The sequence below is a fragment of the Vulpes lagopus genome, chromosome 2 (genome assembly GCF_018345385.1).
Source record: "Vulpes lagopus strain Blue_001 chromosome 2, ASM1834538v1, whole genome shotgun sequence".
In the NCBI taxonomy this organism is placed as follows: domain Eukaryota; kingdom Metazoa; phylum Chordata; class Mammalia; order Carnivora; family Canidae; genus Vulpes; species Vulpes lagopus.
In genome coordinates this window covers 36,392,319-36,410,472 of record NC_054825.1, presented here as the reverse complement: position 1 = coordinate 36,410,472, position 18,154 = coordinate 36,392,319, and the positions used below count along the sequence as shown (strand labels likewise).

Genomic DNA, 18,154 nt, shown 5'->3' with positions numbered 1-18,154 from the left:
GCTTAATGCAGGGAGCCTGATGTGGGACTCGATCCCAGGACCCCGGGATCACAACCTGAGCCAAAGGCAGACACTCAACCACTGAGCCACTCAGGTACCCAACTCCCCCCTTTTTAAATTGAGAGTGGTTGGCAAGTGAAGAATACAATGACTACTAGTCCAGTTTGGTGCCACTGCCTTAATTCCTCCTATGGCTCCAGCAGTTTGCCCTCCTTTGCTTTTTACCATCAGTTCAAATGCTGACATAATGAAAGGGCAAATAATGTCTTAGTATTATTATAAAAATATTTGACCTTGTGTAGCTCCTGCCAAAGTCTTGAGGAAGCCCAGGGGTTTGGGTACACTTTGAGACCTGCTGAGGTAGCCTATCCACATCAGCCTTCTCGGTCAGAACACAGTATGGAGAAAGGTGGGAGTAGATTTTTGGGGGTAGCAGGCAACACGAAGGTATATGAAAAAAAGCCTAAACTAGCACTTTGCTTTAGAATAATATAAAAACAAATCTCAGTGATAAGAATACTTGATCCTTGGTTTATAAGAGCTTGCAGTCTAGCAGAAGGGATAAGTCAAGTGTATAGGTAATAGAAATTCAAAAGCTATATAGCATAGTGTTATCATGGCTTATTTCTTCTTTAGTGGTATATAGAGTAAAGCGCATCTTTGAATTGATTCTTTGAGCCTTAGATTCTGTGATGTATGATAAAGAGAGTGAATCAAGTAAATCACATGGTGGAGTGACCCGATGCATCACTTTCCATGACTGGGTAGACCAGACACATCAGGGTCTTTAGGACAGATTTTCTGCTCCATAGATGGGATGCCATGCATATCTATCCTACAAACATTTGGTTTTTTAGCCTTCTATTACTAATGAATCTTCTTTTTGAGAAACACATTTTGCTACTGATGTTATGAATGCACAAATGGGTGAATGAACAAATATAATGGCCATTGTGCTTTCTTCAAGGGATTTTGTTTATCTATTCTGATGGGATGATTTTGTAGTTTAAAGCTCATAGGGCAGTTTTAGTTTATCTCCAATTTTGTCTCATCTTATTCTTACCTCTCTCCTCCTTGTCCTATGTTTATAGACTTAATAATAAAAAAATAGGATGGACTGATACACCCCATTGTCTGTCTCCATCACTCTTCCACATATGCCAGGCCAGGCTTGCTCCAGTGGTGGTTCAAGAAGTTTTGTCATCTGCAAACTGAAATCACTTGAGTTTACATTTGCAAGGCAAATGGTAACCTAGAAGCTATTCTTTACTTTGAAGGGATTAGAGCTTCAGCTGATATTGGACTTCCTTATTTGTTTCTATAAATTTTTAACAGCCTGAAATGGCATTAAACTCTGCAGAGAGTACAATAGAATGCCACTAATCCTGTTGATCTTACATTGCTTTACAAGGGAAAGAAGAGCGATAAATCCTTTTAAGTGTAAATCAGGAGAGATATTAGCTATTTCTCTGCAAGGATATGTCTTATTACTAGCTTATTACTTGGCTGCTATGTTAGAACTCAAGTATTAAATTTGAAATATCTTTTCTTCTTCCCTCTGCTAGTTCGCTGATTCTCTTCTCCACCCATTCCCCTTTCTCCAAGTAATTGTACTTTTCTTCTCTGTCTGTCTGTCTCTCCCTACCATCCATTTATCTATCTACTGACTTGCAAAATCTGTGTCTGGTCATCCTGCCATTTTAGGATACATTCCTGCCCAGCACTATGACAAATTCTTTTGGAAGGGAACACAGTGAGACTTGATCCTTGACTTCCAAGAGCTTGCAAATCCACTGGAAAGGATAAGTCAGTATACAGGGAACAGAAACTCAAGGCTGGATTGACAGACTATCAGTTAAGGGTAAGGGCTCAGTTAGTTTAGATTCTGTGTGTGTCTCTACCACTTCCTGCCTGTACATCCCCAGGCAAAGCCTTTGACCTCTCTGCACCTCAGCTTCTCATCTGTAATGCAAATCCATTACATAGGGCTGTTGTGATGATGAAATGAAGCACAGAGTATTTATCACAATGCTATATATAACTGTAATTGATGTCATAATTTGTGCTCAAGGAGATGTATAAACAGTAACCAAACTGATCCTTAAATATTGTTAATAGTAAATTTGTGCCCCTACCAGTAAAATGTATCAGGTTTAGTTTTCCTTTGTGTGTTAGGACAGGCTGCTTTCAGAAATAAAGGTAACCCAGCGTCCCTGAGTGGTCACTAGCATTATACATATGGTAAAGTTGTTTCTTCACACAAGTGATATGTCTATGATTGAGAAGAGATGATCCTAGAATTCTCTTTCCTATGGTAGAAATATGTTGCAGTAAACCACCTGCACAGTTTAAATTAATCTTTACTCTTATAAGCAACAATATCCAAATATGTTGTCTTCCTGGAGCTGGAATTTATCCAGAATTTATCCAGACTGAAGTTAATTATGTCCAGCACAGATCATCATATTTGCTGTGCTTGGTCCCACACAAACCAAGCTGACTGCCTTCCACCTGTGCTTGTTTGTTTGTTTGTTTTTCCCATTTGCTGTTATAATAAGCCCTCCACTCTTGCAGCACCTTCCACTACATTCTAGCACAGCCATTGATGATTCATTTGGGTTTTGGGGAAAGCAAGTATCACAGTCTCCAGAACTTCAGGGAACTGGAGGAGACCAATGTGCTTTGTGACTGAGGCAATCTGGAATTCCCAAGGGAAGGGAGGAACAATGGAGGAAAATGTTAAGAGGCCTAGTATCAGACCTCGGAGTGCCTTCCAGCCCCAATTCTGATTTACTCTGTTCTACTGAACAAATTACTGAGACATTTGGGGCCTCAGATCACCCATTTACACAGTAAATGTATTGTGCAAAATAATCTGTCAGGTTATTTTATTCACCAGTTTATCCATTTAACATTTATAAAGCACCCACTCGTACACTGTACTGTTCAGATAATGAGATGCATTTCTGCAAGGAGTTACACACACACAGACACACATACACACACACACCATGGCTCAGCATGGGATAAGAGCCACAGTAAAAATACAAAATGTGAGAGGCTGTAGCTCTTGGGTCTTCAAGCAACTTCTCAATGCTAACCATAGAGATAGATCTGTGATTTGTGTTTTCAAGTTTGCTCACACATCATGGAACATTTCTTCTCTGGGAGCCTTGTCTCCTCTGGAAAATGAGGCAAATGAATGTGATAGCTATTTGTGAGGATTTTTTTTTTTTTTTTTTGAGAGAGAGAGGAGGTGACAGGGATTAAAGGGTATAAATAATTCGGTGGGCACATAATTTTATCTCATTTGTCTCCAAAACTCACTGAGAACTGGGGAGTGAAAAATACCCTTATCTCCTTTTCATATATATAAGAGGAAACGAAGACTCATGGAGGCTGAAGCACTTATGCGAGGAACAATCAGGAAGAGGATGCTCAGTGAGGACTATAAATGAGATGCATAGAGAAGTAACCACTTTGTTAATCCTTCAAAGTCAAAACTTACCCCTGCCACTAATATTCTCTTCTCCTAGCCTAGAGCAGTCATGGTGGAGGAGATAATGTGTGGTGATGCCAATTTCTTGGTTACTTATCTTCATCTGAGCTGAGGTTTGAACGCTTAGGGCGAGCTCAGCCAGACAATGTTTCCTCCTGCCAATAGGTGGCAGAGGAGGCAAATTGGTCTGAGAATAGAAATAAAATCTGCAAGGAGGGAGCTTGGGTTGGAACCTTCTGTTTGGTAGAACCTACATTTATTATGCGCCTACATTGCAAAGCCCATGGCAAGGCCCTAAAGCCTTGGATGAGACGCCATCTCTGCATCTTCTAGAGTTCCCTCTCAGTAGACCCACAGAAAGACTGCCCTTTTCAAACAAGAGACATTATGTAAATGCTTAGTAGAGCAAAAGAGATAGAAAGAGCAAAAATACAACTTCGTTAAAGAAACTACATTTCTAAAAAAAAAAAAAAAAAGAAACGACATTTCTTATCCTGTCTTGATTTGATGCAGTCCTTGGTCCTAACTCTATAGACAGCTCCCCTGACACTGAGGAAGCCTAGGCTTTGCTAATAATGAACAAACAAACAAAACATACAACAAAACCCCCCAAATCTCTGGCTCACATTGAGGGCCCCCCGCCTTCTCTGTAAGAGCCTCTTATTTTTCATTCAACTGTACTGCCCGAAGAACCCTAATACTTTCTCTCTAGGACAAGCTGATTTTACTTCAACTCCTTTAGATAACCAGAGGAAAGCCATGGAAACTATTTATAATTTTTAACTTACATAAAGAAGACACAACTTGCAAAAGCTATTTGGAATCTGATTACATGCTGAATAATTAAGAGGCAAGGAATGGCGGTTGAAAATACCAGCAAACTCTTACTCATGCCTGAAGACCCAGCAAAAGGGGTGTCTTCCTGGTGAAGGTTTTCCTGTCTTTTTAATATATGTTCTCTCTTCTCTGGGCTCCCATAGCACACTGGCTCTTCTGCCATCACAATACTTATGTTAGGCTCTTTTAACTAATTTAAAAAAAAAATATGTATACTTTGCTCACCAAACTGAGGATTCATGATTATACGATTTATCATTTTGATTCCACAGTATCAAATAAGCATTTGTTATGTGTTGAAAAGTAAATTTATAAAGAGACAAGTGGGTGAAAAGGAAGTACTAGGGTGTTTTCTAAACTCCATCCCCATTTTTAGAGGAATGCCGAGGTGACCATGGAGACATGGAGCCATATCAGATAGAAGGCTCTGTGACATAGCTTTTATGACACATCAGCTATTGTGTGCTGTAGAGCCATATCTGAGCTCATATATGACTGTCACACAGTAGTGTATAATTTAACATCTCCAAGCTTGTTTACTCATGTAAAAGGGGAAAAATCATGCTTCACAGAATTGTTAGCAGCTCTAATAGCTAATTAATAGCTTTAAGTTATATATTTTAACATGATATACACATAAGGGATGATGTCTTATTCCTTCATAGGTTTTTTTTTTTTTTAAACATCACAAATGTTTTTATTTGTCACCATTAAATGTCTGAATTTTAAACAGATTCTTGGACTGGTGGTTCATATCCATCAGCTCGTTCAACTTTAGCACCGGTCTCATCCCCCGTAGCTTTTCCAGAACTACTACCTTCACCATGAAGCTCCATGAGTTTTCCCAATTCAAACTTGGGCTTCTTCAGCATTTTTACTTTTCTAACAAAAACATCATGGAGTGGATAAATAGACTGACAAGCTTTTTCTATATCTTTTCCGATGCTGTCTGGAATCAATTTATTGACCACTTCTTTCAAGTCATTTGTTTGCACCTCTCGGGTCATGATTTCCATCATCTTTTTCCGGATTTGGCGGACCTGTTGGTGCTGAGCGTAAGAGGTCTTCCAAATCTGATTATTGCGTTTTTTAGTAAAACCAACACAAAATAGACGAAGCAAATAACCATCGGTAGTCTTTACATCAACATGAGCTTCAATCATGGTCTGCCATTTTTTGACCATGGAGCACATTTTGTCACGGGTAAGATCCATGCCATGGAAATTAGTCAGGCAGTTTTTGCCCTGCACATCCTCAGTGATTAGCTTGAATTTCCTAAATGCAACTTCATCATTCTGCAGATCAGCAAGGCTAACTTCAAAAACGCGACCCTTGAGACCATCAGACGCAATTTTGGTTCCTTGAGTTCTTGTGACTAGTGTTTTTCCAATATTTCTTATATTGAACATAGCTGGCGCTTTCACATCATACCAATCTTTCTTAGAAAATGGATCAACCACTTTCTTCTTGGCTCCCTTTTTGCCGCCTTTCGTAAGGCGCTTGTTCTTGCCGACCGCCACGGCGCTGCTGCGGGAGCCAAAAGGCTTATTCCTTCATAGGTTGTTGAAACAAATATAACACAGTTGTTGTTGTTGTTGCTGTTTTTATCTTTTTTCCCCCCAAAACTACCTTGACTTTGCTATAAGGAAGCAAAGGCAATTTTGCAGGTAAAAAACGGTTGATTCATCGAAGGAAAAACTTTATATTTGTGATTTATTTTTATGAACAATTTGGGTACAAAAGAGCTTACTTTATGTGGGTGTTACTTTTAATACTAAATTTAAAAAGCAAATGTGTGAAGATTCTGAATTGTTATTCATTTGAGATACTTTTAGATACTTAGAAACTTTCTTCTGGAAGATTTAGCAATTAAAATTTAATTTGGTGGAATACAATTTGATACTTAGGTACTTTTTCTGGAGGATTTAGGAATTAAAATTTAATTTGGTGGAATATAATTTGAAGGATGACTGAGAGCTTAAGCTGAAATTGGCGTCTGTGAGATTTTGAAAATAGAGAACCCTTTTGGTAAAGAGAAAATGCTTGAAATGCATTTGCGATCTGGCAGGTTGCTCCTTGAATGATGCAAGAACTGTGGCTAGAAAATCAGAGGACAGTTACATTGGTTGAGTTAGCCACAAGAGCTGAGCATCCAGCTCAGTCCTGTGTCCTTGGCAGTTGGGCTGCAATGTACATGATGAGCAAATGTCTCATCAAACAGCCAAGATGGTAGAACCTGTGCACTTTGAGGTCAGACAGCAGATCTTACCATAATTAAAAGCCCATAAAACAATAAGAGGAAGTCATGCAATCTCCACCTGCTGAATTCACTTCAGTTCCTTAAAATTGTTATTTTTTTGAAGAGTTTCAGAGCTCTTGCTTTAAAAATGTGATTTCATCACCCCTACCCCCTGTCTTAAGCTGTTTCCAAGAGGATTTATTCTTATTATGTCTGCGAAATGAGATTTTCTTTTCAAGTGCTTGGGAGCTTTCCTCAGCGTCCTGTGGATGCTCCAAGATGAAGTCATCTCTTTTTGAATCCCTTCCTTTCCTTATACAGAATTGCCTCTGTAATTTCTCATTTTTACCATTAAAAAAAAAGAAAGAGAAGCAGAAGCAGAAGGAATCTAGCTGGAGACTACAGCCCAGGTGTTCCAGAAGACAACTGCTGTCACCGGTCGTTAAAAGTGGCACTGCCATCATTTCCCCACAGATTGAAAATCGACTTTTCCTCTCAACATTTTCCTCTGTGGCTGGGGAAATTAACAAATTCATTGATTTTAATGAAATGACCATTTAAACATCAAGTACTGGCCTCAAAGAGAAACAAAAGTTTTTTTGAAGCATCTCTCTCCTGAACCAAGCTCTTGCATAATCTAAATGGTTCAGTGTATGAGTGCTAGTGTTTAAATGCCAAATCATTCAAACTCTGTTCTTGATATAAATTTTCTCATCAAGAAATCTCACACATGATTTAGCATGAATTATAGCTTATCTAATGCCAATTAATAAGTGAAATACTCTCAGTTGTGTTAAACTGCTGTGAACTGATTGGAGAAACCTGAAAAAAGTTGTATGATAACCATATGTAACTATTCAGGAAAAAGAAAGGGGTGCCTAGGGAAGTGAACCTTCTTCTCAACCACTGTGGTGAGCTTTGGAACATCCAAAAATCCTTGGATGAGTGCTAGCCATCATCAATAGGATGAGCAACTAGCATCCATGAGTGGACTTGAGCAGGATCATATTCTGTTGATACCAATGTTCTGTAGGAACATTTGGCAATACTTTGAAAACATTTAAAAATGTGTCCATTGCTTGTCTGCACAATCCAATTTCTAAAAATGTATCCTAATGGAATTTAGGATGTGTGCAAAGTTCATTTACAAAGATGTTCACTGTAGAATTACTTATGGTACAGACAAATTGGAAGCAATCCGAAGATTCTACAATAGGTACTTTAAACCATTGTATATAGATATAATTCTTTTATTGCAATTAAAACATATAAAAAATTTAGAAAATATACTTCAAAAGCTTACTAATAATTGTTATCTAATAAGTCATGGGGTTATAAGTATATCCTTTTGATCATTTTGCCACTTGGTATTTTCTACAATGAACATGTGGTGCTCATATAATAAAACTGCCCAGTGGCTCACACCCCTCCACTTTGGTATGTCTCAGAGCTTCCCATTCCACCTCAAAGCCACAGTAACAATCCTGGGCATTGGAATCTCCTTAAAATCTATAATTTTGCAGTTGTAACATCTTAAGACTATCTCATTTCACAGTATCTTTTTACATGTCTTTCAAATATACAGTTCTTCAGAGAACTATATAATACATGTTATTGTTTTAAGTTAGAATATGTTATTCTTAATTTTTGTATTTGAATATATCTTATGTAACTGTCTATGTAATTGGGAACATCTGGTGCTCAGAACCACTTCTTCAGAAAGTAGATTTGTTTTAGGGCCTACTTCACATTTGAATCATTTTAGTTAAGGATGCTAAGAAGCGATCCTTAAATCCTTTTCAGTATATGGTGGAACTGAGAACCAAATTATTGTCAGAAAGAAAAATAAAGAAAATTCCAGTAAGGAAAAATCTCCATCTTCATTCCTATATTTGTTTCTCGCAGTCACAAAATGTCCTTAAGTTCTGTCAATGGGAGCAGGGTAGTACCTTCTCCCAACCTCCATTATGCCTTGTAGTTAGATCTGGATCACAGAATAAATAGCTATGTATTTTGGGCTATAATGGAAAACAAATCATATTGCCCATCCTTCAGATACACTACTTTTACAATTTTCCAAAGAGTATTATTTTCAACCATTGCTATGCCTGATGTCTCAAGTTGTACATCTGGGTTTCCTACTACCTTTGTGTCTTAAAGCTTATGAATTTTAATGCCATCAATGCCTATATACTAAACCTGCATCACCTTTTAGATTAGGTATTTAGAGAGGAGTAAACCTGGAATGAAGGTGATTGAGGTCTGGAGAAATAATTTCAATGGCGACTGAGTTAAAGGACCTTGCTTTCATGTAAATTAATCATTCATTTATCTGGTTTGCTTCGTTCAGACTGTGGGTTATAGTTCATGCTAAATGAGTCAATTTCAGATCTTCATTTCACTCAGGATTATGTAGCTTTTACACTCAACAACCAACTTTTTTTTTTTTTTTTTTTACTAATTTACTATTCTAATAGAAACCTACTGAGCTTAGGAGACCCCAAAGTACCTTCAAAATTCCCAACGTACTGCAGTAAATTTCCCATGGCATCTCCTTATTAACATGCTCAGCCCTCCCTAATTCTCATCCTCCCACATGGGCAAGGTGAGAGGGCTTTTTCCCTGAATGTTGGTACCTTGTAAAATCTTTATCATAGCGCTTATAGTATTATATGGGCACTATTTATTTTGTTTTTTCATAGTTGACTCCTTAAATAAGGCCAGTACTATGACTTGCTTACTTTACAGATCCAAACCCTCTGTCTGCCATAATAGGCAATCAATGGGTTAAATACATGTGACATAAATCAGGAGATAACTGTAAGAATTTGACATTCTCCTTGTAAAGAAATGCCATAGGACAGAATGTCCATTTACTGTTAAGGATAAACTTATGTCTGTCCTGGTAGTGATAAAAAGCAAGAAAGGAAAGCAATGATATTTTATAGTGCCCATTTAATGATCTATAAGGCTGGAATAAAAGCTGGATTTTTTCCCCCCTCTATTGTGTAAGTCAATTTGATAAAGTAGATACCTTACAGCTTTTTGCTGGGGCATTTTTATGCATATGCAGTAACTGTTCAATCTCGACAGATAACTTTTTTTTCAGTAAAATTGCAGCTAACTTCTGCACAAAGCTGATACCATTCTGCCACTCAGAAATCTTACACTGTATCGGAGTCACTGCACCAAATATCAGCCAGCACACTGAAGCTTGTCTGGAGCAATGAGCAGTCAGTAGAGCAGCAGATTTCATTTCAAAGCCACAGTGTAATTGAATAAGCTTTTACTTTCTTAGGCACTAGATAAAACACTGTTTGAATGTATCATTACTAAGAAAAAGTAGTCTTTCTGCATTTTTTCCCCTCTTCTGCCCATATCCCTTTATTTCTACACCATAAAAAACTACAGTATTCACATATAATTTAAGGGGAAAATGTCTCATAATGACAAGATTAAGGAACTTCTAGAAGCAGCCTGAAATTCAGGTGGCAAAACACATTGGGTTAAAATCTTGTCTTTAGCTCTAGGACTTGGGAGGGAGAAGTGAGATACTTCTCCATTCTTAGAGGCCAGTTCAATGGCTGAAATATGTGGAGTGTAAATTAAGTGTCAGACAATACACTGGGTGCCTGATGGGTGTTGGAGACAAAAAGACAAATGAGTTGAAGTGGCTTTGCTTGAGAGGCTCAGAAGGAAAAACAGACAATATGATAAACTATAAAGAAGCCCATAGGGGGCTTTGGGATCCTAGAGGAGGGACATGTATGCTTCCATATCTTTTTGTGTGTGGTGTGTGTCAGGTTTTTTTTTATTTGTTTCTTTGTTTCTTTTTCTTTTTCTTTCTTTCTTCTTCTTCTTCTTCTTCTTCTTCTTCTTCTTCTTCTTCTTCTTCTTCTTCTTCTTCTTCTTCTTCTTCTTCTTCTTCTTCTTCTTTTTTTTTTGCTTTGGGATTTTATCACTTGGACCTCAAGAGTCTTGGCTACTATAATCTCTCAGTACTAGATATACTGTTCCTCATTCCCTAGTCTCTGTGACTATCTCTTGGATCCATGGCTCTGTCCTTGCCCGTTGATGCCTGCCCTCCTCTTGTTTTGGGGGCAGTATTAATACCTACTGCTGGAATACAACTGGCCATCCTCTGTTTTGAAACAGTTGGCTTGCCTGGTTCCACAGTTCTGGATTTTCCACCGAGGTTTCTCCTCTGTTTCTTCCTGGGTCCAAACCACAGCAACCCAGTCACAGAATTCTGTTGGCAAGTTGCTGAATGCAGCTGCCAGACGATGATTTAGGTCTATTGCTTCTTTAAAATCAGCTGATTTATTGTGATGCCAAGGACCCCAAGGGGACATCTTCCCCTCTTCGGTTACCACTTTAAGAAGTAGATTAGGTACAATAGAATGGGAATTTAATTAGGTAAGTCATTTAATATTTACTGAATGAGCATTTCTTCATCACTTGTGGATGTCAGGTACCAAGCTAGGAATTGGAAATACAAAAATGCCCTGGTGTAACTGATAGCAAAACAGGGGAGGTGGCCATGAAACTAAATAGTGACACTGCTGTCATGGAAGCTGAACTGAAATTTGGAGGGGGCAAAGGAGGGAGGTGGAGAGCCAAGGAAATCTCCACAGAAGGGGTCTCATTTCAGCTGGGTCTTAAAAGCCAGTACCTCATCAAGGAGTGTGGAGCAGCCTGTTCCAAGGCATTGGAGTGAGAAACAATGCAGTATGATTGGGGACTGATTTCAGTGTAGATGTGGGTGGAAGGAGGGTTCAAGGGATTGATGAGTTTTGCCCCAGATGTAAGTGGATTGTTTTCCTGCCTATGCATTCTCCTAGTTAGTTTCTCTTCTCCTTAGTGGGGGAGAATTTCCACTTTTTTTCTTCCTGCTGGAGGCCATATTTCTAATAATTCACTACTCTCAAAATATTAATTTCAATATGTTTTGGGAAACAATGTTAGATTTTTTTACCCTGACCATGGAGGCTAAACTCCTTAAGAGGTATTCACTGATCTGAAAGAACTAATACATTTCTTAAAAAAGATTTATTTGGGAGAGAGAGGGAGAGAAAGGGGCAGAGGGAGAGAGAGTCTTAAGCAGACTGTGCTGAGTGTAGAGCCCAACACGGAGCTCAATCTCAGGACCCTGAGATCACAACCTGAGCAGAAACCAAGAGTTGGATGCTCAACTGATGGTGCCATTCAGGCACCCTAGAACTAATACAATTTTTAAAAAGTGACATTTATCCAGCAATATACACTGAAGGAGTGGCTGAAACACTTGGTGCATCAGATTCATTGTTTTACCATCATACAAAATGGAGCCGTGCAGCCTGTACACAAATGCTCTAGTAACTGGCGTCACACCTGTAAAATTGTCTCAACAGCTTACAATAATCAAGGAGAGGCTTTGTGTTCTTAAACTGAAATACATGATGAGTAAGAAGATGATTCTTACTACAGGCATTCATACTTCTGTAATTTTAATTTTTCAAAATTCAAGATGAATAAATTGGAAAGAGATGGACTAAACCAGTGATTCTCATGTATATCAGAACCACTCATGGAACTTGTTAAAAATAAAGGTGGGGCAAGATCTGGAATTTTTTTTTAATTCCACAGATGACTTGGTGCACAGTTACATTTGTAAATTCTGGGATCCAATGACCACTTGTGGATATGTCCAGTCATATGACTGTTAGGCAATTTTCTGGGTGAATAAGTAAATGATGTAAGAAATCTCTCCACCTATTCAAGATTGAATTGTATATGAAAAGAATTTGTTGAGATAGAGTGTCCAAATGTTTTAATTGTGAAAGATTGTTTTGAAAACCATATCATTGAATTCTAACCATCCTGCTAGTCCAATATAACCATACATACACAATATATACAAAATACATAGTTCAATGTAACAAAACATGAATCCACAGCTCACCTGTTGTTTCTGTTCTTCTAATTCATATTGGTAATACTTCTGTCACTTTGGGCCACTAATTTATAAATACCTTCTACCCCCAGGCAAACCTATGTAGTAATGTGCTATTATTAAGCCAGAGTTACCTTCTCTCGGTTGAAGCAGGTGTCTTCAAGCTGTTCAGCATCTATAAGAATTAGAGAAAAAAAATTAACTTTCTGCTATTGTGAATTCTGATGTGGTTGGTTGTTTAAAAAACTACTGAGTGTTAAAACATTTTAAAAATTATGAGGCTTATTGTAGAAAAGCAAATTCAACATGAACATTCGAATAACATAAAATGACATATATGATTTCCTTTATGATACATCAAATAGGGAGGGCCAAACTGGTGATGTCTGGGTCAATGCCCCACCCTGCAGTGAATGGTGGTAAACAGAGGAGAAATGTATTCTGCTTGAATGAGGTAGAGCAGAGAGACAATTCTTTCAAGGCAGAAGGGGGGTGTTGTGGCCAGAAAATAAAAGACACCTAGCATATAAAAACAATATAGGTCCACTACAATTATAAATTGGATCACATTGTTATTTATTTGTTTCCTCTAAAACTACAATTGAAGTAAGTGTACACAAAATAAGCCTCTCCATTTAGCTTTATTTTTGATACACTTTTTAGGGTGGAACACCAAGGTATGCATACACTAGCCATTTCAAGAATATAAGAAGGAAAGGAAAGAAGAAGGTGTGTAGGCAGGTATGTTCCAGCATCAAAAAACTGCGTTGATACACTTCAAAGAGAAATATCGTTTCCGATGTATGCAACATTAGATGCTATTATTATTATAAAACGGTATGAAAAAAAAAACGGTATGGTTTTGTCAGTGAAGTGCTAAGATTTGCATGTGAGATGAAACGAGTGGTTGTTTTGGTTGCTTTCCCAATCAAATCTACCGTTCATCTGTGTCAAAGCTGTTTCTATTAAAGTAAGCAGAATCAGAAGCTCCAACTTTCAGTAACAAATGCAATGAGAAGTTACAGGTTGTTATGTGCCAGAGAATAAACATTTTCTATGGGCACCATTTGGTAAGGCCAGCAGTTTGTCCAGTAGTAACAATTTAGAAACTTATGACCAAGCCACCAAATAGATCATAACTCCATTCCACTCTTCTGCTCGCTTTACTCTCACTTTGATTTTTGAGTCTTCTTTTGCATCTTCTCTTTCCATTTCGTGCAGTAAAATCCATACAAAACCCCATTCTCCACTCTTCTTGCCCCACATTACCTGTTTTCTCTAAATACTTCTTACAATAATCATCTTTTCTTGTTTCTAATCTTTTTCTCCTTGCCTCTCTTCCCCTTAGTTACTTCCTGATTTCTTGCCCAGATGAATGTAGAAAATGAAAAAAAAAATGACAAGGGATGGAAAATAAAAGTGAATGAAACAAAAATGAGAAAAGAAAACCTAAAGACAGTAGGTTGCTTTTGTATAAAAATAGAGACTAATGCAGGCCTTACACGTTGAGACTAAATGGAAGAGGTCATGGTCACTAGCTATTTGCAAAGCTTTTAAACTGTCCTTTTAGACTGCCTTCTGAAGGCAGTGGAAGGGAACTCCTCAAAGTGTCTAAAAGGACACATACCATCCTATTTCCTCTCCAGAGCTTGGGAAATAACTTTAATATGAAGGCTCTCAAGGTGGGATATGGGAGGAGGAGGGGGGAAAACAGAAAAATGGCCTTTGACACTAGAACAGAACCTGGAAATGTGGAAAAATTAAAAGGTATGCCAAGTGTTGGAAATAGTATCTGTGCTTAGATGTAGCTTGTGGCTCTCTACGGACAAAATCTTCACTAAAGGTACAAAGTGGTCACGGTTTTGAAGAATCTTTGATAAAAGGGTAAAGGTTTAATAGCTAAACTTGGGGTTTACTCAGTAATTTTGTGAGATTTACTTTTATTTTTAGTAACAGAAGCAAATAGGAGTTGGTGCTTAAATGTAGACTTCTTCATCAAAGATGATGGTTTTGAGGCATAGATACCCTAAATTCACAGGGATTTGGCAATTCTGACACATCTGGAGGCCTCTGCGGGAAGAAGTGAGATTTAGTGAACCAGCGGAAGGAAGTAAGATCTGTTTTAATTTCAGCTGGAATACACCCTTGTCCTGTGACTTGCACAAGTGGTAGGTCTTGGTTACAGTCTCAGAATTGTGAACTGGGGAGAAGATAATGAGTAGAAGCAAATGAGAAATCCGTAAAATGGATTTCAGTAAATAGTAAAGCTGTACAATATGAGGGATTCTTAAATATCCAATACATGTATTCGTACTGGGTGGGCTTTTTCCAAAAGCCCTTTCTTGTTGATTTCTGTCAATCGCATTACTGTCAGGAAAGATGGCCTCTTGATTTAGAATGTATTGAGATTTTCTTTCTAGACCACTAAGTGGTAAATTTTTTTTTGTCAAGTTGCCATATATATTTGAAAATAATCTGTATTTTCTGAAGAGTTTTCTCTCCCTAATCAAGTTTGGTGACTGTTAATTAAAGGCATTAGAGCCTGTTTTTGTTTTTGTTTTTCACTTTGATTTTTGTGTGAAAATCCCCCATAATGATTGTGGATTTATCAAGTTTTGCTTGTATTTCTCTCAGTTTTGGTTTATGCATTTTGAAACTATGTTGGTAAGTATATAGAGGCTCATAGCTGTTAACTTTTTGGTGGATCACACCTTATAATCAATAATAAATCTTCTTTCTCTTTTTGAAGGTTTTTGTTTTGTTTTGCCTCACAGTTAATTTAGTCAGAAATTAATAATGCTATACTTGCTTTCCTTTGGGTGGTGTTGATTTACAATACTATTTTTCTTTCCTTTATTTTCACGCTTTCTGTACCACTGTCCTAGGTCTCTTGTGGACAGCATAAAGGTAGACAGTATTTATTTCATCAGATTCTTTGAGAACTTTGCCTTTCAATAGAAGATCTTTATTCAATCACATTTCTTATAATTTCTATTATATTTGGACCTAATTTCATTATATATTTCTAATTCTTTGTTATCAAATTACTATGGTTTCTTGTTTTTCTGTCTCACTTTTCTGTACTCTTGTTTGATTTATTGTTTCCTCTTTGAGCAATTCTTTTCTTTAGTGGTTTGGAAATCATAACTACTATTCTATTCTTCTACTGATTTGTCTTTATTTTTTTATGTGCCGCTGATTTCATTTTTATTTTTTTGAAAAATAAACCTTATATCCAACATAAACATACACATACAGAAAAGTTTGCAGGGGTACCTGGGTGGTTCAGTTGGTTTAGCAAATGACTCTTGATTTCAGCTTGTCTTTATCTCAGGGTCCTTGGAGGAAGCTGTGTCCGGCTCCATGCCCAAGGGGTATCTGCTAGAGATTCTCTCTCTCTCTCTGTCCCTCCTCCAGATCTCACACACACACACACACACACACACACACACACACTCTCTCTCTCTAATAAATAAATAAATAAATAAATAAATAAATAAATAAATAAATCTTAACAAAAAGTGTGCAAATAAATTTTCACAAATTGAATGCCTGTGTGTAACTGGAACACAGAACAAACATGAAAACTTAACTACTTGAAGTCTCTTTCCTGAGATCCTTCCTAGTTACTATCCCTCTGCCAAGGGGAACCTCTGTTCTTACTTCTAACATCCTAGATTAGTGTTGCTGATTTGTGAACTTTATGTAAATCCAATTATACTCTTGTATTTGGCTTCTTTTGCTTAACATATGTTTGTGACATTTATCCATGTTTTTTCATGCAGCTACAACTTGTTCATCCTTTTTGCTGTGCAGCATGGAGCATGTAGTATTTCAGAGTATAAATCTCTGCAGTTTAGCTACCCAGTTTACTGTTGGCTATTTATGGTCCTTTTGGTTTTTTTTTTTGTTTTTGTTTTTGTTTTTGTTTTTTTGCCGTTATAAATAATGATACTATGAGCCTGCTTGACCTGTTTCATAGTGAGTACATGACTCATTTCACTTGGGTATGTACACCTAGCAGTGAATTGCAAGTATAGAGTCTGTGTACATTCAGCTTTAGTAGACTTTTAGTAGGTTTAGTAGAGCTGTTTTACCACCAGTTTTCCAGAATGGGTGTACCATCTTATACTCCTTATGCTCCTCAGCTGGAATAGGAAAGTTTCAGTTGTCCCATATCCTTGCCAACACTTCATTTTCATCTTTTTCCATTTTAGTCACTATGGTGAGGGTATAATAATATGACATTATAGTTTTAAGATGCATTGCCTTGATGACTATGAACTTGAGTGTTTTTTCATGTTCATTGGCCATTTAGATATCCTCTTGTGTGACCTTTGCTAATTTTTCTATTATCTGCCTCTTTGCTTACTGTGTTATAGTAGTTCCTTATATATCCTAGATATGAATTATATGTGGATATATGTGTTGAAAATATATCTTTCCAGTTTTGTGTCTTCTGATGAACAGGATACTTCACTTTAATGTGGCACAATTTCTAACTCCTCCTTTATGGTTAGTTCTTTTTGTGTTCAATTTATGAACTCTTCACCTATACTAGAGACTTGAAAAAGATATTTTATTCTTACACTTTTAATACACATATTTAATCATATTTTTCTGGGAATGTTAATAGTTAGAGCAAGAATACCTTTACTTCCTTTCTCTTCCTCTTTCTGGGCTCCTTCCATGTTGAGATGGCCTGTCAACTTAGATTTAGATTGTTACTGTCTCTCTTTTATTTTATGGTGGTTGTTATTCTATTTTATTTCATTTTCATTTATTTTATTTTTAATTATATTATTCTATTTTATTCTATTATTTTTCAGGTTTCTTTTTTCTTTTTCTTTTTCTATTTTTATTGCTTTTTTCCATTTTATTTTCTATTTATACACAAAGTAAATCTCAGGTTTATTTTTTTAATTAAGATTTTATTTATTTATTCATGAAAGACACAGAGAGAGAGGCAGAGACATAGGCAGAGGGAGAAGCAGGCTCCCCACAAGGAGCCTGATTCAGAACTCGATCCCAGGACCCCAGGATCATGACCTGAGTCGAAGGCAGATGCTCAACCACTGAGCTACCCAGGCATCCCTATATCTAGATTTCATCTTGATTTATTTTTATATATGTATTTTTCTGCATCTCTCTATTTATATCTTTACACTGATGTAAGTACTTCCCCAACACATTTCCAGTACTCCAGAAGGCTCCTATATATAGCCCATTCCTCTAAGATCTAGAGTGGTTTATTACACGTCAGTAGATAGCTGATACAGCTCCCTCACACATACTAATTTATTCCAAGAATGGACATAGTTTTCTTTCTTATTATTTCAAAGAACATAGTATATTAACCAAGGTGGGCTAGATTATGTTAAGTTAACAAACAAACCATAAACCCCAAAAAACAAAAAATAAAATCCCAAATCTGAGCAGTTTAAACCAAAAGCACTTATTTCTTCTCATACCACATTTTCTGTTCATCTTAGTCACTCAGAACCCAGGCTGAGGGAGATATTATTTCAGTTGAGTTTCTACGTGTTTAAGTTTTACTAGGGAGCACCCCACTTTCAGTACCAATTTTTGGGGTAGTCAGGTTAGGCTAGGTTAAGCCACAGCTTAATTTCCTCCCCTTAATATCTGC

General features: G+C 37.2%; 1 protein-coding gene across 1 annotated transcript; it reads right to left on the bottom strand.

Moving 5' to 3' along the window:
- Positions 1–5,002: 5,002 nt before the first annotated feature.
- Positions 5,003–5,872, bottom strand: LOC121484652 (40S ribosomal protein S3a-like). Its single transcript, XM_041744131.1, has one exon. The coding sequence runs from the start codon at positions 5,743–5,745 to the stop codon at positions 5,062–5,064; it is 684 nt and encodes a 227-aa protein (XP_041600065.1). The 5' UTR covers positions 5,746–5,872; the 3' UTR covers positions 5,003–5,061.
- Between the last annotated feature and the right edge of the window lie 12,282 nt (positions 5,873–18,154).

What these genes read in the sequence shown, in the direction of transcription:
- LOC121484652 (XM_041744131.1), bottom strand. Translation starts at nt 5,745, where the DNA reads ATGTTCAATATAAGAAATATTGGAAAAACACTAGTCACAAGAACTCAA.